Source organism: Engystomops pustulosus, chromosome 4 (genome assembly GCF_040894005.1).
Source record: "Engystomops pustulosus chromosome 4, aEngPut4.maternal, whole genome shotgun sequence".
NCBI lineage: Eukaryota > Metazoa > Chordata > Amphibia > Anura > Leptodactylidae > Engystomops > Engystomops pustulosus.
The window spans coordinates 105,932,445-105,953,847 of record NC_092414.1 but is presented as its reverse complement, the minus strand read 5'-3'; the positions used below and the strand labels follow the sequence as shown (position 1 = coordinate 105,953,847).

The 21,403-nt window shown below is 40.2% G+C and overlaps 1 protein-coding gene across 3 annotated transcripts in view; it reads right to left on the bottom strand.

The window, feature by feature from the left end:
- Nucleotides 1-13,104: 13,104 nt before the first annotated feature.
- KCND2 (potassium voltage-gated channel subfamily D member 2) overlaps nucleotides 13,105-21,403 on the bottom strand; it is a 334,746-nt gene continuing 326,447 nt past the window's right edge. For 2 of the 3 annotated variants that reach the window (XM_072146977.1, XM_072146979.1), the window contains 3 exons: nucleotides 17,507-17,739; nucleotides 14,609-15,963; nucleotides 13,105-14,511 (listed from right to left, as the gene is read on the bottom strand). In XM_072146977.1, the coding sequence (XP_072003078.1) occupies nucleotides 15,786-15,963; nucleotides 17,507-17,739 (411 nt within the window). In that variant the 3' untranslated portion in view covers nucleotides 13,105-14,511; nucleotides 14,609-15,785. Of the gene's footprint in view, nucleotides 15,964-17,506; nucleotides 17,740-21,403 lie in introns of all 3 variants that reach the window. The other variant, XM_072146978.1, reaches the window with a different exon arrangement.

Genomic DNA, 21,403 nt, shown 5'->3' with positions numbered 1-21,403 from the left:
AAACTTTTTTGGACTGCCACATACAGGCACTCAATTTATTTAATCTTTTTGGAGGACCAACTACCTGCTCTTCTGGTTTGAAAACTTTTTTGGACTGCCACATACAGGCACTCAATCTATGTAATTTTTCTGGAGGACCAGCTACCTGCTCCTCTGGTTTGAAAACTTTTTTGGACTGCCACATGCAGGCACTCAATCTATGTAATTTTTCTGGAGGACCAGCTACCTGCTCCTCTGGTTTGAAAACTTTTTTGGACTGCCACATACAGGCACTATCCAAATTAAATTGTCTCCATAGCAGCCTCCACACGTCGTCTTTTTAGCTGCCTTCACACGTTGTCTCCATTGCTACCTCCACACGTCATCGCCATAGCTGCCTCCAAAAGTAGTCCATATAGCTGCCTCCATACATGGTCCCCTTATCAAACGAGCTGTGTCAGGCAGAATTTTGGATTGTTTTCATGGCTTCCATGTTAACTTTGTCGCCACCCTGCTGTGTAATCCACAAAATATACTGGCAAACTTTTATCATTTACCAATATTATTTCAGCGCTTCTTGCGCATCTGTTTACATTCCCCTCACCCGCCAGAACCCAAACTTATAAGAACGCTACTACACTTGATCTTATACATAAGGTTCTTAGAAGTGCTGTTTGGGGAGTAGCCTAGAGACAGGGGCTTGGATTGGCGAAAGCTCGCCTGGCAGCGGAGCGCCAGCTCCATCCCAAGATCCAACTAACATAGTTTTAACTGCAGCACCTTTAATCTACTACTAGTTCACTGCCTCCATACATGGTCCCCTTATCAAACGAGCTGTGTCAGGCAGAATTTTGGGTTGTTTTCATGGCTTCCACATCAAACTTGTTAACTTTGTCGCCACCCTGCTGTGTAATCCACAAAATATACTGGCAAACTTTTATCATTTACCAATATTATTTCAGCGCTTCTTGCGCATCTGTTTACATTCCCCTCACCCGCCATATCCTAAACTTATAAGAACGCTACTACACTTGATCTTATACAAAAGGTTCTTAAAAGTGCTGTTTGGGGAGTAGCCTAGAGACAGGGGCTTGGATTGGCGAAAGCTCGCCTGGCAGCAGAGCGCCAGCTCCATCCCAAGATCCAACTAACATAGTTTTAACTGCAGCACCTTTAATCTACTACTAGTTCACTGCCTCCATACATGGTCCCCTTATCAAACGAGCTGTGTCAGGCAGAATTTTGGGTTGTTTTCATGGCTTCCTCATCAAACTTGTTAACTTTGTCGCCACCCTGCTGTGTAATCCACAAAATATACTGGCAAACTTTTATCATTTACTCAACTTTTATTTGAGTGCTTCTTGCTCACCTCCTTTGGTTCCTCTCTGCCACCCATTGGTTTGAGTCCATTTGGGGTATGTTGCCAAGACACTCTCTAGCCTGCCGCTGCTGCCGCTGCCTCTGCATAGTCCCCTATAGTGTCAGGGTCAATTATTGGATGTTTTAGATGCTATCTAGCCTCATTCGGTCACTCTGTCATTGCCATGCTGTTGCCCATACTTTTGGCATAATGGTGCGATTAAGCAGCCTCAGAGGCATCCATGCATGCTGCCCCTGCTGTTTCCTGTCCATTTCCGTGGTGTTTCCATCCTTTTCTGAGGTTCCCAGGTGCTTGGCCTAGCTTCCCTGTGCAGATCCTTGGTCCCCTTGAAAAATGCTCGAGCCTCCCATTGACTTCAATGGGGCTCGTTATTCGAGACGAGCACTCGAGCATCGGGAAAAGTTCGTCTCGAATAACGAGTACCCGAGCATTTTAGTGCTCGCTCATCTCTAGTTCTTAGTTGAAAGGAGTGCCACCCGGTGTGGTCTTCTGCTGCTGTAGCCCATCTGCCTTAATGTTCGACGTACTGTGCGTTCAGAGATGCTCTTCTGCCTACCTTGGTTGTAACGGGTGGCGATTTGAGTCACTGTTGCCTTTCTATCAGCTTGAACTAGTCTGCCCATTCTCCTCTGACCTCTGGCATCAACAAGGCATTTCCGCCCACAGAACTGCCGCTCACTGGATGTTTTTTCTTTTTCGGACCATTCTCTGTAAACCCTAGAGATGGTTGTGCGTGAAAATCCCAGTAGATCAGCAGTTTCTGAAATACGCAGACCAGCCCTTCTGGCACCAACAACCATGCCACGTTCAAAGGCACTCAAATCACCTTTCTTCCCCATACTGATGTTCGGTTTGAACTGCAGGAGATTGTCTTGACCATGTCTACATGCCTAAATGCACTGAGGTGCCGCCATGTGATTGGCAGATTAGAAATTAAGTGTTAACGAGCAGTTGGACAGGTGTACCTAATAAAGTGGCCGGTGAGTGTATATGACATGAATTAGACAAATAGAATAGAAATGTCACTAGGAAATAGTTCTTCATGTGCCAGTTTTTCATGAAGTCATATCTTTTTTTATATCTGTCTCATTATGCTATATATGTAGTCATGGCAAGCGCCATCATTATATTCGCCCATTGCCTGTTTACACTAAAACCAGAACTCAGTATGAGGAGAATGACTGTGAGATTGTTCTGTTTAAAGCTGAATTCAGAATTGTGATAAGAGATTCCATGTTGTTTAAATCCTTCGTCTAAGGATTTTTTTACAACTCAGTAGAAAGTCTTTCTAGCTGAAACAATTGGTAGTGTTTTTATCGAGACTGAAGAAAAAAATAACAAAAAAGAAAATATATAAGTATTTTTGACAACTCTAGTGATGGAAAGGAAGATTCCTGATGTTACAAGAAGAAAGATATCTTGAAAGTAGCAAGACTTTTGCTAGATCTCCTATAATTGTAAACCCTTCATTTGGGAACAAAATCAACCTATATGTTAGCTTTCCGTGACCTAAATAAAAAAATAATTTGTACTTACCTGTATGTGAGTCCAAAGAGGCTTCATCGAGCATGTGCCATACCTACGTCGCACAGGCACTGGAAACTGTTGACAAAACTAAGTATGAATATTATTTTATATGACTACGTAAAAAATTCATACAGAACCGTTTGCAATACTAAAACACTTTTCCTGCTTATTGCGTGAAAGGGCCAGAAAGTCTCAAATTCCATGGGGTTCACCATCAATTACGCATTGTTTTAAAAAACTGGAGCACAAGGCATGATAGGTTGGCCCCAACAATAATAAATGCAGGTCAGTATCTTTTGCATTGAATTTAGAATTTAGACTGCACAGAACTTATTCCTAAGCTAGGTAGTCATAACAAATATATCTGCATGTGAGGGAACAAAAGAGGTAACATAAGATCAGACTAAAAGGGGTTTGCCCATGAAAGAAAATTCTCAAATTTCAATCCCCTAGTTATGTTTACACAATAAAAATCATTTTGAACCCCTTACTTTACAATTTTACTCAGTTTTATTGCTGTCTTAGCTCCTATCACTCCCTAGGCTGGTCAGTGTAAAATTCCAGAGCGTGGGCGGTGACTCTTTGAGCAGACACTTCATGATCCCTCTAGTGCTGTGAGATGCTGTTTGCTGACAACATGGTTAGACCACATCATCCATTTGACAATTTAAAAATACATATATTGGTAGTTTTCATATACAGATTGTGTTGTGACTGCTCAGGATTTCAAGTGTTCAGGTCTTGAAGAAATATTGAAATAACATTACATTTAGGGAAAAGGGAGGCACAATATGCAAGATATAAAAATAGAATACAGAGAGTAAAGCCATTTACAGAAAGTCACTTCTTTAATGTATATTTTAAGCTTCAAGAAGAGTGAAAAAAAAATCAGAATTTTTTAGTCAAAATGAGTATATATGATGGTGAGCTGTTCAGAATACTAGTTCTCTGTTAGTGGCTTCTAGTTCAAAGGTAGTGTAGTGCCCTAGAGGAGCATTGAACTTAGGACATTTGAATACTTCCCCTATGTGAACTCAAAACTTCTTTCTTTATTTTACATCAAGGATTAACTTGCATAATTCTATAGTGTTCTGTTATATAAATTTTGTTTATTATTACTGTATCTGTATAGACTAGTAGAAAAGGTTAATGAACATTGAGAGACATTTCTGACATCTGATTTCTGTATCTCTATCTGTCAGAGAAGTTGGTAATTTTCCAGCTATAGCAGACGTTGGCTTAAAGAAGAAAAACAGACAACAGACAGCTTGACCTTTAGAATGACAGGTGTTGTCTGGAAACTTGTTTACTGTTTTCATGCCAAAAACATAGATGTATAGAATATTATGGGAACTCAATGTAAGTCTATGAGAAAATGCTTTGTCATTGGGGCAGATTTATCAAGCTGTCTGAAAGTCAGAATATTTCTAGTTGCCCATGGCAACCAATCACAGCTCAGCTTTCATTTTACCAATGCTCATGAATATTTTAAAGGGGAGCTGTGATTGGTTGCCATGTGCAACTAGAAATATTCTGACTTTCAGACAGCTTGATAAATCTGCCCCATTATGTTTGTGCAAAATGTAACCACTTCTCCCCTGGTAGAAAGTATATAAAGAGAATAGTCCCAGCCCTTAGTGTCTGCAGTGAGGAAACAGGTCTGCAGATAGGGAACAGAGCTTGAAGAAGAAGATTTCCAGTCTACCTGAGGAACCAGCAGCAGAAGCTGAGATGGGGAAACTCTGCCATAGACCTTGGGCTCCTAGCCTATGACCAGGGTACCATACCAGCCTTCTGAGAAAGAGAGGGACAGATAGCACAGGCCTTTCCTCAGCATTAAAGGATACCTTTCACCAGGGACCTCATTTTCACTAAAGGCAGGTTGCAGAAGCCCTTCACACCAGCAGTGCAAATATGCCTCTCTGCCTTTTCTAAGCATTTGCATTACAATATAATTGTGTGTTATAACTTACCTTGCACCCTGACAAAATTCTGGGGTAGTCACAGGGGCTGCACTTTGGTTTGGATGCATTTAAAAAAACAACATGTGGCTTGTCTGTGTTACCCACTCCTCAGAGCTTGGCCCCCACCTTTGTGCTCCTGTCTAGCTCCACCTCCTGCTCCTTCTCAGAGGTTACAGCCTGGTCAACCTGAAATCAGTGGGGGAGGGACAAGCTGTACAGGAGCACAAACATGGAGACAGCCTGCAGCTCAAACAGGTTACGTGTTGTTTTTTGAAATGCATGCAAACCAAAGTCCAGCCCCTGTGACTACCCCAGGATTTTGTCAGGATGCAAGAGTAAGTTATAACACACAATTATTTTGTAATGTAAATGCTTAGAAAAGGCAGAAAGGCACGTTTGCACTGAAGGTGTCATGGGCTTTTACAATCTGTCTTTAGTGAAAAATGAGGTCCCTGGTGACAGGATCCCTTTAAACCTTATCCTGCCAGGGAGAAAATTGGAGAATTCAGCCCTTTGATTTGCTTGTATTGCTTTGCACCTGCATTTCTACAGTAAAGAAGGAAAGTGCAGACTCTTTGGACTTATTTCCCATTGGGTCGCACCACGCCTTACCATTCCTTCGGGAGACCAGCAACATGTGGTGAAACTTCAACAATGCCTGCATAGCATTGGGGCCACCTCTAACCCGACACTGCAGTAGGAGGACAGAAAGCTGCCATGTTTATAAAGACCACATTGTAAGGTATGAAATCTCTGCTGCATTATCTCACAATTGTTTTAGACAATGTACTTAATGGTCAAATATTAGAGCATTGAATTACTTTCTGTAAAGTCAAAAGTTTACATACATTCTTATTAGTATTTGATACCATGACAGTATGACTTGGGTCATACCAAGAGTCTTACAATAGTTGGTTAGAATTTGGGCCCATTCTTCCTAACAGAACTGTTGTAACTGAGCCATGTTTGTAGGCTACCTTGCTTGCGCCTGTCTTTTCAGCTTTGCCCATAAGATTGAGTTCAGGGCTTTGTGATGGCCTTTCCGAAACTTTGACCATGTTATTTTAAAGCCAATTTGGCAATATACTTTGGCTCATTGACCCATTGATGTCTTCAAATGTTGCTTTAATATCAACATATAATGTTCTTTGTTCATGATGCCATCTATTTTGTGAAGTGCTCCAATCCCTCCTGTAGAAAAACAACCCCATGATGCTGGCGCCCCAGTTTTCACAGTTGTCATGGTGTTCCCAGGCTTGAAAGCTTCTACCTTTTTCCTCCAAATTTAACTATGGTGATTATGGTAAAACAATTACATTTTAGTTTTGTCAGACCAAGGGACATGTCTCCAAAAATTAAGGTTTTTGGGGCTCATTTACTAAGGGTCCACGGACCGCATTTTTGTCGGGTTTCCCGACAATTTCCGTGTTGCGCGTGTATTTAACAGGGGTTTTTGGCGCACGCAATCAGATTTTGGCGAAACACAAATGGGGGGGCAGGCTGTCAAACGATCCATCGGATTCGGACAACGCGTGGGATTTAACATCGCAAATTGTGATGTTGGTGAATCGGGCCGGAACGTCCGGATCATGGATCGCGTCAGGACCGGGTAAGTAAATACGCCTCAATGATCCTGTTTGCATTTGCAAACAATAATTCGACTTTTTTATGCTTCCTTTTGAGTAATGGCTTCTTTCTTGCAGAGTGGCCATTCAGCCCATGTCGATACAGTACTTGTTTTTCTATGGATAATGACATAAAGTCTTTAGTTTTTGTTCCTGAGTTGATATGCACATTTTGCTCCAAAGCATGTTCATCTTTGTGGCACAGATCCTGACTCCTTCCTGAGTGGCATGATGGCTAGACATTCCCGTCTTGTTTGTACTTGCGTAAAATCGTTTGAACAGATGAACAAGGCACCTTCAGGTATCTGAAAATTGCACACAAGGATGAACCATGTCTTGACTTATTTCTTTAGACTTTATCATGATGCAACACAAAGAAGCAGTGTGTTTCAGGTGTACCTTAAAACACATCCACAGGTGTGTCTCTAATTAACTGGGCTGTCCCAAATTGTTAAACGGAATAGTAAATTAAAGTGTATGGTGCACTTTTCAAAATAGATGGTATCACGAAGAAAGAACATTATGTGGTGATATTAAAGCAACATTTAAAGACATCAGCCAGGAAGCTAAAGCTTGGGTGAAAATTGGTCTTTCAGATGGACAATAACCCAAAGTATATTGCCAAATTGGCTTAAAGATAACATGGTCAACGTTTTGGAGTGGCCATCACAAAGCCCTGAACTCAATTCTATCAAAACTTTATGGGCAAAGATGAGAAGGCAGGTGCAAGCAAGGCCGCCTACAAACATGGCTCAGTTACACCAGTTCTGTCAGGAGGAATGGGCCTAACTATTCTAACCAACTATTGTGAGATACATGTGTATGACACACATCATACATTTTAAGGGCAATGGTAACAAATACTAATGAAATGTATGTAAACTTTTGACTTTTCAGAAAGTAATTCAAATGCCTTAAAAATCTGTCTCAGTATTCTGGCATTTGACATAAAAATAATTTTGGTAATCCTAATTGACCTAAAATGGGAAATGTTCATTCTGTTATCATGTCAGATAGAAAGAAAAACATGTACATGTGTATTTTTATATAGTCTGTGTAAACTTTTGGTTTCAACTGTATATGACAGACCCCCCACCTCGACACATGAATCTCTGCTTTGCTTTGACCACTATGTATTACCATTAGATTATTGACAACTTATCTTTAACTAGAAAATGCCGCATTTTACTTGTCATGTAAAAAAGAATGTTTCTACTTCACAAATAGAAAACAATATTGAGGCTGGTTCTATGTATTAATACTTTACTCTTCTTTCCATTGGATTTCTTCACTGTTCCTTTGCTGTTACAATGTTTTTACACTTAGGACTCTCATTTTGTGCCCTTAGTTCTGCAAAGTGACAATCATGTGCTCATATTTTATTAAAACGAATCTTAACAATGAGTAGCCAGCAGATACAATATATTTCTATTACAGTGTGATGTTGGAGATAAATGGCTTTCAAATTTTTCATTTAATTTCTCCTATGATCATTACTACACATTCTTTTCATTGCTGAGTGTGTAATAACAGGTAGCATTATAATACAAACAAGAAATGTGTTCATAACTTTTTTTATTGCAAAATTATTCTCAGGGTAAAACTTTAATCATAAATTTCTCTTTGACAATTGAAACATTCATTTTCTTTAAAATGATACAAATGTTAAGCAATGAATGTACATTATTCAGCGGCAGAAGCTTTTTATCCCTTTTGTACATGCATGTTCTATTTAAATGTTCTTCAATATCTATTCAGTCAGCATAATGCTTACTCTCCACATTTGGGTATCAAAGGAAAAAGTCACAAAACAATAAGCTTTGTTGCTGCAGATGAAACACGTAAGAAAATACACAGAATTTACATTTTACTAAATGTACAGTCGTCATCTGTCATTCACTACTAAAACATTGAAAGCTGAAACACCCCAAAAATGAGACAACCCCACACAAAGTTTAGTCAAATGTGTTTATGAGGTACTGATCCGTTGTATTGAAACATACATATGATTTAGAGACATCCTCTGCAATTGGATGTAATTATGGCTAATATACAGATTTCTAATCTTCACTTATTTGCTTTCGATATGACGCAATTTGACCTCTGATGAGGTGCTAAAGAAAATAAAACAATGAAAAATGCTAGGAAGATAAGACACATTTATATTATGGTACATGCTGTACATCACAATTATCATATAATTGGTCAAATTAGGAATTATGCAGCCCTTATTTTCTTTTGTTGGGTGGAGGCAAACAAATAAAGTGCTATATCAGTTTTATGTCAGATCTAGTAAAGAAATATCCCTGTACTATAACCAGGTGGACATGGTATACTTGGCTAAAAAACATAAGTAAGCTGGTTAAAGAGACTGTTAATAAAATTATTTTTGTTACAGTTTGAAAGGATTTCTCCTTAGTTGTTAGAAAAACTCTATAATTAATATTGGTCCCCAATCCCACATCCAGCAGCTTGTATCACAGAGTCTTAGGGTACATTCAAAACAAACATGTGCACACCAGGCCTACGGCCCAGCGAGCACTTGTCAGAGCGCTAGAGTGGAGGAGGGAGGAGCGCTGCTCACCCCTCCCCTCTCCACAGAGGAGCATAGAGTGAGTGGCGTAACATGTCACGGTGTGGTGAGACGTGTGCTCATCGCACTGTGATTGGGTGCTAAAGGTGTCAATGGGGACCGATATCTGGCCGCAAATGTTGCTCATGGGAATGAGCGCTTAGGCTACATCCACACTGCCGCATGTGGGACGTATATAAGGCTGATATACGCCCCCCATAGCCAGCAATGGGCGCATGGCGCCCTACGGGTGTGACTCCGTACCCGTGAAAAAATAGGACATGTCCTATCTTTTCATGGCATATGGCGCCGTGTGCCATACATCCCTAAGGAGAGGGGCGGGGGTAAGCAGCGCTCACCTCCTCCTCCTTTCCCCACGCGCTGCCGTGTGCCCGCTGTGCTACGGTACGGCGAACAATGGCAGTGTGCATGTAGCCTTACACTGTATGCTCATTAGCTGCTTACAGTGAGTGGCATAACATTGCACAGTGACATGCTGTTTCATTATCGCTAAAGAATGGAGGGGTACAGCTCTGTTTTAGAAAACCAACTAAAGAGGACAAATTATAACAATTTGATCATCACTAGTCAGGCTGGTAATATATATAAAATATTCAAAAATATTAATTCATGTGATGTCACACAGGTGCGCAGCTCCTTATATCACAGAGGACAATCAGAGCTAAGTGTTATAACGAGCGGTGCACCTGGATGATATCACATGACCATGGACAGATTGATATCTACATGATTTTAATAGTGAAGCTTATAGAATGTCAGCAAGCAGAGATCTAGAAAACAGTGAGGAATTTATAGAGAAAGTATATTAGAAAATTATATAACTTTTGATGATATTAACAATAAAATTTAAACTCAGAAATTGGGCAAATGTTTACTTTACTGAATTGGTTCCTGTCCAATTTAGATTTTTACCTTCCTTTGGATCAATACTGTGGTATCAATGGTTAGGCTTGATGGACCTTTATTTCTTTTTCATGGCTATATAGTTGAAGGTTGAAAAGCATAGTATAATGAAAATATTTAATAGTTTACATGCAATAATCTATTAACAAGGGTATTGGTATGTTTAGATTCATCATTTTTATTACATTTTTTCACATAAGGGATAGACCTATCAAAAACATTTTTATTATGGATAGTAAAATAGTTTATTTCAGAGGTTGGCTTTTCAAAATGATTCTGTTTTGTGGGCACTGAAACAGAATGTATGTAGATTACTTATGTGCAGTGCATGTGGAATTTATTAATGCAGAAACAGATATAAAACATGTAAAATGATTAAAAGGATAACAAAAGTGCATCATGTGATTGTAAATGACATTTTCTTATGCTAAAGGAACCCATTCAAGTACTTTATGGAAATAATGGTGATGCAAAAACACAAGGAAAATAAATAAAAAAAAAAAAACAGTTTTCTGGCTGTAGACGTAAATCGTCTAAGAAAAAACAATTAAAATTCTGAAAAGACTTCTTTTACAATTTGCTATTCTTAGAGACAAGGTTAGGATTCTCAAACAAATGCTGGCAAGTCTACAGTATGTAGGCACATATCCTTAGTGCTACAAACACAATGGGGCACATTTACTTAAATGGTCCACAGAGTTCCCCGACGACAATGCACTCTGCCGCGATTTGCTAAAATCGTGGGCCCGATATCCTGCATGTGTCTCTTCCCCGCTCAGGTGCAATGGAGCTCACCTTCTTTTTCCTGGTGCATTTAAGTGCATTGTTTTGCAGCACAATTTGAAAGTTAAATCCTGCGCTCAGTCCGAATCAGTTGGATTGTCTGATGGCACCCCCCCAATTTGTGTTGCATGAAAGCCGGCACAGCTGCGCCAGAAAAAGATTGTGTGCACCACATTCCCAGCGCAGACACCAAATACCTGTCAAAGCTGCACAAATCCCGAAGCACATACACATCACATACATACACACAGCACATACACACAACACATACACACACACGTCATACACTCACCATATGCGCACGTATACACACCATATACATACACACACAGTGCACGCACACTCACAGTGCACGCACACCAACATATACACTCACAGCGCACACACACCATACACAGCTGACGGAGGGGAGCAACGTGTGTGCGGAGCGGATGGAGGGGACGGGTGGGTGGACGGACGGTGCATGGGCCGGCCGGGTGCAGCGGATGGCGCATCGGGCAGGTGGGTGCAGTGGACGAAGCATCAGGTGGGCGGGTGCTGCAGATGGAGAATCGGGCGGGCGAGCGGACGGAGCATTGGGAGGGCAGGCGTAGTGGAGCGTGGCATCGGGTGGGCGGGTGGATGGAGCACGGGCGGGTGTATGTCAGTTTGCACTGAAATTTAAAGGTTTTCATTTGAGATGACTTTTAATATTTTGTAAACATTTTCATATATACTTTGCTAAGAAATTCTGCTTAGTTTGTAAAAAGTCAGTCTGCAGAGCTCCTTCCTTGGGTATAGCTTTATCTTTCTCTGAGTTCTATTTTCTAACAAAAAACCTTATCAATTCTGTTACATAATACTTCTCATAAAATACTATAGCCAAGCAGAGAGCATAAAGAGTTAAAACTCACTGTTCAGGTGTGCAAATACAGGAATGGGAGAGAGAAGTCCTAAGTCTGCTTGGAATAGTACCTGCCCCATCAACAGAGAAATATAACAGTTATTAAGGGCGACTTTACTGCTACAAACAAAGTAAAATTTCTTAATAAAGTATATTAGAAAAATGGTCACAACACCCCCTCCCCCAAATGCACAAAATATTAAAAATAATCTCAAGTGAAAGTTACTCTTTCACTATCTTAATCTACAGTCCACAGCTTGTTGTATGTTTTGGATGTTGCTCAATTGCTCCCTTTGGTAATTAGCACTATTGTGATACAGTATATCTATCCTATTTCCCCTTTATTGTTTTGTGAAATCCTAAGCTGTTTGTTTAGTTAGCACAGGTGTTATCTTGTTGTATGTCACTTGTATTAAAGATTCCCTGTATTTGGGTGCAGGTCACCAAATCACACCAGCAATAACTTTTGTTTTATCACTCTGTATCTCCTAATTGTGCTAGTGTTCATCTTGTTCTTGAAAGTTATGCTTTAGGGACATCAGGAAAGGGTAGAAATACGGGAGAGGAGTTCAGATAATAGTGTTCAAGGCCCTTCATAGAAAATCATTTGGACCACGTTTATCAATTCTCACCCTCCTCCCCAAAAAATAGAAATAATAAAAAAAAATATTGTTTCCCATTCAACCAAACAGGTCAACTGATCAAAAGACAGGCTGGAAATAGAAGCCACTGGCTGAAAGTAACACAGTTCTTCTGTAAGATAGTTTGCACAAACAAGGCCAAATTTGCACCTATCAAAGAGGACTTAAAGGGCACCTACCACCACGAATCTACCTATAAAGGTAGATCGGGTGGTAGGTGGATGTATGGGACGTGAGGATAGCCCTTTTTAGAGCTAATCCTCACGTCCCCGCTAGCCTAGCATAAACTTTATTGACCGAATATGTTAATTTAATTAAGCGGCTACCGGGGCGTGGAGTAGCCGGACACGAGGCTACACGGCGCGGCTACTCCACGCCCCAGTAGCTGCTTTCCCCCGCCTACCCTGCGATCTTCGGCGCGCAGCTCCTGGCAGCTGCGCGCCCTCGTCCGAGAAGCCGGAGTTCTGCGCATGCGCAGTAACTCCGGCCAAGATGCGCGATCTCGGGAACGAGGCCGGAGTTACTGCGCATGCGCAGAACTCCAGCTTCTCGGACGAGGGCGCGCAGCTGCCAGGAGCTGCGCGCCGAAGATCGCAGGGTAGGCGGGGGAAAGCAGCTACTGGGGCGTGGAGTAGCCGCGCCGTGTAGCCTCGTGTCCGGCTACTCCACGCCCCGGTAGCCGCTTAATTAAATTAACATATTCGGTCAATAAAGTTTATGCTAGGCTAGCGGGGACGTGAGGATTAGCTCTAAAAAGGGCTATCCTCACGTCCCATACATCCACCTACCACCCGATCTACCTTTATAGGTAGATTCGTGGTGGTAGGTTCCCTTTAAGAGACTTGTCAGTTCTAAGTTAAAAACAAGTCACGATTTCAATTTATTATCAATGAGGAAAAAGGTAAAAAGCTCAGAAAACTTCAAAAAGCTCAATTGCAGAGCTTTACCCTAATGCAATATCCATGAAGCCTGTCTAGAAGTGACAATTTTCTTTTTCTACCTAGCGAACTACAAATTAAAGGCAATTTTCGGATTTTAGTATTGAAGTTCTAATAAGAAAAAATAACATGACAATATAAAACAAAAAAGTGACAGATATATGGAAGTGGGTGTCAGTTGGTGATATTCTTATTTTGCACAAAGGAAATCTACCATTTGTTTTTTATGCATTGTGAACCAAACATACCTTGAGAATGCTGTAGCCACACTGATGGAGAAACATATCTTGTTTAATCCCTGATCCGAGTGGTTTTGCTCATAAAACAATTATAAAATTCAGGACCTTGGGGAAGCTGGGTGCAGACTGCTTGCCATACATAAATACATTACACAGAGCATCCTGAACTGTCCAGACAGGACTAATCAACCTGAGCTGGATGACTCATACACACCAGATGGTGGATGGTGTCGTGATTGATTACTTCTGCCTCTCAGGGACAACACAGTGAATACAGCGCTCTCTGAAGCAGTGCATAATTAGGGTCATTAGAGAAGCGCCAGAGCATACACAGGAGCGCCAGAGCCTCATTATCATAATTTTATAATTGTTTTTTAGCAAAACCACTCAGCTCAGGGATTAAACAAGATAGGTTTATGCATTAGTGTAGCTACAGCATTCTCAAGGTATGTTTGCTTCATCATGCATAAAAGTAAATACAGGCGGTCCCCTACTTAATAACGCTCGACTTACATACGACCCCTAGTTACAAACGGACCTCTGGATATTGGTAATTTATTGTACTTTAGTCCTAGGCTACAATGATCAGCTGTAACAGTTATCAAAGGTGCCTGTAATGAAGCTATAGTGTTAATATTGATTCTTATGACAACCCAACATTTTTAAAATCCAATTGTCACAGAGACCAAAAAAGTTCTGGCTGGGATTACAATGATAAAATATACAGTTCCGACTTACATACAAATTCAACTTAAGAACAAACCTACAGTCCCTATCTTGTATGTAACCCGGGGACTGCCTCTAGTAGATTTCCCTTTACTACATAAAGTGAATTTGTTATTACCAGAAATAAAAAAAACAATTTTGCAACAGATCTATGACTTTTTTTTAATATCCTGGGCTTTGCATTAATAGGTCCATGGAATTAGGATATTTCTACGCACAATACTTAAACTTAATGTTGGAATGCAGGAGAACACAACCACCTGAGATCTTTTGGTCTTAGGAGTTTTATACCCCAGACTAGGAATTGTGCAGCAGTAAGTCAACCAAGCCTTAAAACATTTAATTAATTCTTGAAGGTTGGACTTGATGGACTTGCGTCTCCTTCCAGCCTTATATACTATGATACTATATACTATGATACTAAGCCTCTTATACTCATGGGGTACTGTAGGTAGGTATGCTTAATACCTGTCGCAGGTTTTAGTATGACTTCTCTTCATAGGGGCTAATGAATGACTTTGTCCAGCATGTACAATATGAATTACAAGATATTAATGTTAAACATCAAACCCGACACCACCAGCACTACAAAATAATAAGCATAACGTCACAGGCATTCCATACCAATAACAATCAATTTACATGCATGTTCCAAAATTAGAGAGTTCTTTAAAAATCCTTCCTGCCAAATCGCCACTGAGCTAATATAGCTATCATCTGCTCATATTCAGATTTTCTTTTCAACCAGCACAAAGTAACAGAAGTAGAATAATCAACCTGTATGCACGGATATCTATTTTGAGTGTCAAAACAGACATTTCATTGAACAAAGCTGAGAATTAGAAAATCGAGACTTGTGATGTCGCAAACACACAATTATTGCGCTTGTGGCCAAACAAGATAACCCAACAAGAAAACGACAGGGGAAACGCGGTTTATGTACAAGACATCATGTGATATCATAAATACTGCTCTGTTCCCAAAATGCTTTTGTTTGTCTTTGTTTTGATACTGTAAACATTATTCCTTCAGTTGTGAGCGCACTGAAAGGCCTCTTTCTACAATAATGTTTGGTGGAAACAGCTTCAATTATCTGCAATCCCTGCTCTGAAGAATAGCCTCATGCATTACTGATGTCACTTCAATAAGTACAAATATACTTGCTATGCATGTTCTTTCATACTCATTATGCTGTGGGACATTCAATGTTCCCTCCAGGGAAAACACAATCACAAATGTTTTCATTGCTGTAATGGTAAGTTTATTACTCCAAAGGCTTCCTTCCCAGGGGGTTTTCTTTTTTTCTCCCATATAAAAATGTTGCATTAGTGAAGGAAAAAGGAAACAAAAAATATCAGTACAATCAATGGGCGATCTTTCATTGTGCTCATGAATGTAGTCACACTTGTACTGGATTGGAAGATCTGCTGTAAGCTCCCATTGCATTATTCAAATCTGGTTCCTTGTCTATTATTATTAATAATATGCAAATAATCCACTGCTTGAAAATCTCAGAGAGACTGAAGTGTTTTCATGTTCCTGTTCAAGCTGATTGCAGCTTTGTAGTTATTTCTTTAAAAAAAATCTCCTCTCTGAGCAGGATTTATAGTGCTGACACCCTCACAATGTTCCTCTGTGCATAGTCAGGAGAGGCTGATCTACCGTCCTCCTCAGGCGTAGTCACTGGTGGTGTTGGGATACTTATTACAGCTGTTGTCACATATGAAGGTTCACAGTTTAGTTTGATGGTTTCCTCCACTTTGGCATTAAGACTGGACCTGCTGTAGAAGAGAAACAGAAGTTTGTGTATAATGCACTGGCACAGATAACAGACGCTGAAGCTCTATGTGTCTCCTTGATTCTTTGTATTGCAATGCGAATATTGGATGATAAAGGTTGCTTAATTTAAAGGGAATCTCTCAGTAGTTTTGACCAGACAAAGACATTTCAGATATTGTTGCGTAGTAGTCCTGGAGGTCTGTTAACCTTACCTTTATGTTGTCCAGAATTGTATCTGGATTTGGAACACTCAAACAGAGGGTTGCTACAGCAGGACCTCCTAGCAGAGTAGGGGCTGTGTTCACTAAAGAGATCTCACACCCCATTGCACCAGATTGCTGTATGTCCATCTGGAATATATTTATATTCGAGAATTGCAGCAATTGGCAGCAATCAGGCCTGGCACCAGCACCCGGCTTCCCTGGGAAAGTGCCGGGTCCCTGGGGTGCTGAAGGGGCCCACTTGGGTGGCAAAAAAAAAAAATTTCGGCTCCCCAGATCAATTGTACCAGTGTCGCTTTAAGACACTGCCAGCAATGGTATGGTTACACAGCTCTCCAGGGTTTCTACCTAACACTTTCTGCATCTTTGTATCGTCACAGTGCTGGTAGATTACTTTGCTTAGTCAGCCCAGATTTATACATGAAAATTGAGTTGCATTTTTGGCACAAAGCATTACAACTCAGGTCGATGCATATAACGACAAAGTCAAGCCATTTCTTGTGTTCCGACATGTCGCAAAAATATCTAATACTGTTTGAAACACTTGATATATGAAAAGTAAATCATATTCGACATAGACTGTTATTACTGTAAAACTTACCATGTGACACCTGCCATAGTTTCAGATGATTAAAGGCTTGATGGCTTATTACCCTGTTGCCCCCAATAATAAGACAGTACCTTATATTAATTTTTGCTCCTAAAGAAGCGTTAGTTCTTATTTTTAGTGGGGTCTTATTTTGCAATGTACAAGAATTTATTGTTGAGCACGAAATCAACTTTTATTAATATACTGTAGTCATTGCATCACAAACCTCAGCATAACCAAACTCTGAATTCCATTAAGAATTTCCTGTGACTCTACTTCCATGTACTGTGACTCTACTTCCATGTACAACAGTCTATGGTACATTTGAAGATCCCAGTATTTTAAGAATCATTTTCGGGAACCCAACATTTTTAAAATCCAATTGTCACAGAGACAAAAAAGAAATTTGAATGAGGTTACAATTATGAAGTATACAGTTCCGACTTACATACAAACTCAACTTAAGAACAAACCTACAGAGCCTATCCTGTATGTAACCCGGGGACTGCCTGTTCTCCTACATGTTAAACAGGTTTATTTTGCGGATTCCCAATTGTGCTGTGAGATGTCACTCACTGTATATAAGAGGCTATGTTTATGTCAATTCCTCATAGCAATTTATGACACAATAGCAATGACACTTATGTCTGCTAAAATGAATTTTTTTTCTCATAACCTTTATTTGCTTTTGAAAAAAAGAGTTGAGCTATCTTAAAAGAAGGCAAATATTTATACCTGTTTCGCTCCATACACTGGATCTGAATAGCACTAAGCTCCTGAAGACTCCCATGATGACTACATGTTGTAGCGTTGGGAATTCGCAAATTTTTTTTATTACGCCTTGAGCAGCAAAAACTACTGCCTTCATGATGAGATGACAAAGAGGGACTGTGGTTCCTTGGTTTATTTATGGTTGATACTTCCATAAAGCTGTCTTCGTAGGTCTGCTCATCCACAAACTCATGATTCTGTGACATAAAACAAACAGTCAAATATAAAAGGTTAGTACATGTTAAACTAAATATATAAAAACATAACACCATCTATAAAAACTGCCATATTAATAATACCATATTAACGTATGCAAAGGAACAAAAAAAATAAGACATACATATTGATCATGAAATCTAGATCAACCTAACATATATTATTGCAGGATAATATAAAAAATGTAATAAGAAGAAATTAAGATTAAAACGGTCATTGGCAGATACAAAAAAAAAACAAGGCTACAACTATTGTATAGGAAGCATTTAACATAATTATCCACCACTTATAATAGATCAAGATACCTCTACCTGCAAAGATATTTGGAGCTAAAATGTGAGAAAGTTTGAGATTGCATTGTTCAGAAAACTTTTCCTAACAGTACTCTATTAGGGAATCCTTAAATGACCGATGATCTAGTGACAGCTCTGTCCTTTCTGGTCACAAATTTTGGAGATGTTGTTATGTTTATGTGACTTGCTTCTGCCAATGGTTTACTGTATAGTATGCTGTGGTCATTTAACAAAAAAGTATTGTCCAAAAGCTAGACCCACCCAGCTGTCCCTATCTACTTGCCTATCCTACCCTCCACAGTAGGAAACAACTGGTCTACATTCCCTTTCTGTGCAAAAGTGAAAACACAGAGACAAAAACAGGACAAACAAACACAGGAGATTGGTCATAGAAATACTGGTCAAAACTAAGAGGACAGTAGAGGACAGAAGAAAAGCAAAGGGCAGAATTTCAAAGATAGCCCAGAAAATGCTAGCAAGTTCCAAAGATGACTAATAGCAACCAGTGGGAAGTGGGCAGACAATCCTCTTAGGAGATATCAGAGTCCCAATCCAAAAAGTGATTGGGTCGGCTGGAGACAGACGGGTATAGTAAAAATATATTAAGACAGCCAGGAATGAATAAGGCAGTGTTCAGTTTAGTGCATGACAGAATATAAGTACAAAATAACACTCAGCAGTGTATATTTTGCCATACTTACAGAAGTAGAGATGAGGGACGCATTAGGGATTGCTCACCCCAACTTGTAACACCCGGGATTGGTATGCGTACCACCAATTTTCAGGGGATCATCACTCTTGGCGACAATTACAAAGTTAACACCGGTCATCAGTGACAGTACCATCGCAGGTGTTAACAATCGGGGTGAGCCTGAACACTAAAGCTGAAGTTCATCCTGAAGTTTGGGTTTAGGGACCAAAATTTGCAAAGATGTATCTTAATTGGTGGTTAATGGATTAAGAACATAAATTCTTGGATGCATCTTAAAATGATCCTTTAGACTTGCCTTACTCCAAACACACAATGTATATAACATGTGGGCTGATGGCTAGTTGAAGCAGCAGAAGTTTTATTAAATTAAATGATTTTATACTGTTCCCTTATAAAGAATGTCAGGACCATTATATAAGCTCTTATATCTCACCCCCTCATCCTTTATCATAGACTGTAAGCTCTTGCGAGCAGGGCCCTCACTCCTATTGTTGTTTGTACTCTGTAATGTAATATTAAATGTGTACATGTCCCCTATAATTTATAAAGCGCTGCACAATTTGTTGGCGCTATATAAATAAATATTATTATTATTATGTTACCGTATTTTCCGGGCCATTAGGCGCACCGGAATATAAGGCGCATTAGTCCGATGCGCCTTATATATGTAATAATTCCATATATAAGGCGCATCGGACTATAAGGCGCGGGGTCCGGTGGCGTGTCGGAGGTCCGGGGGCGGAGCGGAGACGCGACGGGACGCGGAGAAGAGACGCGACGCGACCCGAAGACGAGACGCGGCGACGCGGGGAAGGTTAGTGGGGAAGGTGAGGGGGAGGTGGAGGAGGGCAGCGGACCATACTTACATAGGTCCCCGCTACCGGAGACAGCAGATCTCCAGCGGGAACTGCAGACCACGCGGCAGAAGTTGTTTGTGCCGCGTGGTCTGCAGTTCCCGCTGGAGATCTGCTGTCTCCGGTCTCCGGTAGCGGGGACCTATGTAAGTATGGTCCGCTGCCCAGCGCCATACATAGGGCGCACCGGACTATAAGGCGCACTTTGGATTTCCAAGGAAATCCAAGGCTTTTAAGTGCGCCTTATAGTCCGGAAAATACGGTAATATTACTATGAAAACTACCAATACCAGCTTTCTCATTCACAGACAGATGTAAACTGATGACAGATTGTGGGAATAAAAAATCTGGCATGTTTAAACCTGACACATAATGAAACTGTACAACACAGTGCTGTTAAGGATGTATGAAGGGGGCATTGTAGTGATACAAATAATTTTGTTTTATTTTACAAAAGTCCTACAGTTTTAAAACATAATAAAATCTAAAAAAAATTGTTATGTCCATGATCATGCAAACCCAAAGAATAAAGGGGAAGCATGCTGTCATTTGGAGCACACAGCGAGGACTGCTAAATTCTGTTTTGATTAATAAAGGGTGGGCTGCTGAAATCACTTTTGACTAAAATACTGGATCATAATGGCTTCCTTGAAAACATGTATCTGAAGGGGAAAAGCTACATGGAGAGGAACTAAGCAACAGCCAGAACCAATAATCAGACTGGTTGTGTTTTAGATTACCTTAGGCTCCCTGTTACTAAGCTGTAGTCTAAAGGTCTTTTTGAAAGAGTTACCTGTGCAAAACATTTTCTTTCTGAAAGTAATTTATATGTTACTGTGCATGCGCAGCTCGGATATACTTCCTGTCATGCGCATTAGACACATGACGACGCGACTAGGCACTTTATCGCCATTACATGTGCACAGAGAAGCCGGATACTGGTAATCAGTCTGCTTTCACATTACAGTTTTTTACACAGTTCAATCATGTGATCAGATTTATACCATCCATGGGCAACTAGAAATATACTGACTTTCAGACAGCTTAATAAATCTGCCCCATAATCTTTTTGATCTCATTTATGATCAAAGACAGGAAAGAAAGACCATATGGCCAAGGCATATTCTTACTGTCAATATTTGACGTGCAGATGATTTCTTACGACAAATTAGAGTTTTATTTAAATAAAGTAAGTAATTTTCAAAAATGAGTTAGATTTACTTCAAAACCATAGTATTATAATAAATAATCCTAACATCAGTTGTGATCTAATAACAACTGCTCGCAAGCAAGAAATTAAACTATTTAGCTTGTTTTTGTGACAATAGCTATTGAGATGATTTACAAGAATTATTTTAGGGAACAAATAAATGGAAACATGTGCCAGTATTGCATGGAGTGACGGTGGATGCATAAGACATGGTACCTGGAGAAAATTACAAACTCTTGCTTTGATATTTAACTTGATATTAGATGTCCTATCTCCCATTTTTAGTCTAGTTAACTTAAGACTACATTCACATGATGCATGCCCGTGCTACCGTAGGACAGTGGGCATACATCGGAGCCGGGAAGACGAGGTGGGGGAGAGCGCCGCTCACCCCCGCCCCTCTCCATAGAGTAACATTCGTGGTATTCCGTGGAAGGATAGGACATGTTCTATCTTTCTACAGTCTACGGAAAACACATGCGGAACCGTTCCGCTCCCATACGGGGCCGTGAGGCCTTTGTGGTGTATGGGGGGTGTATGTACATGCAAAAACAGAAGTGTGAAAAAGCCCACTGA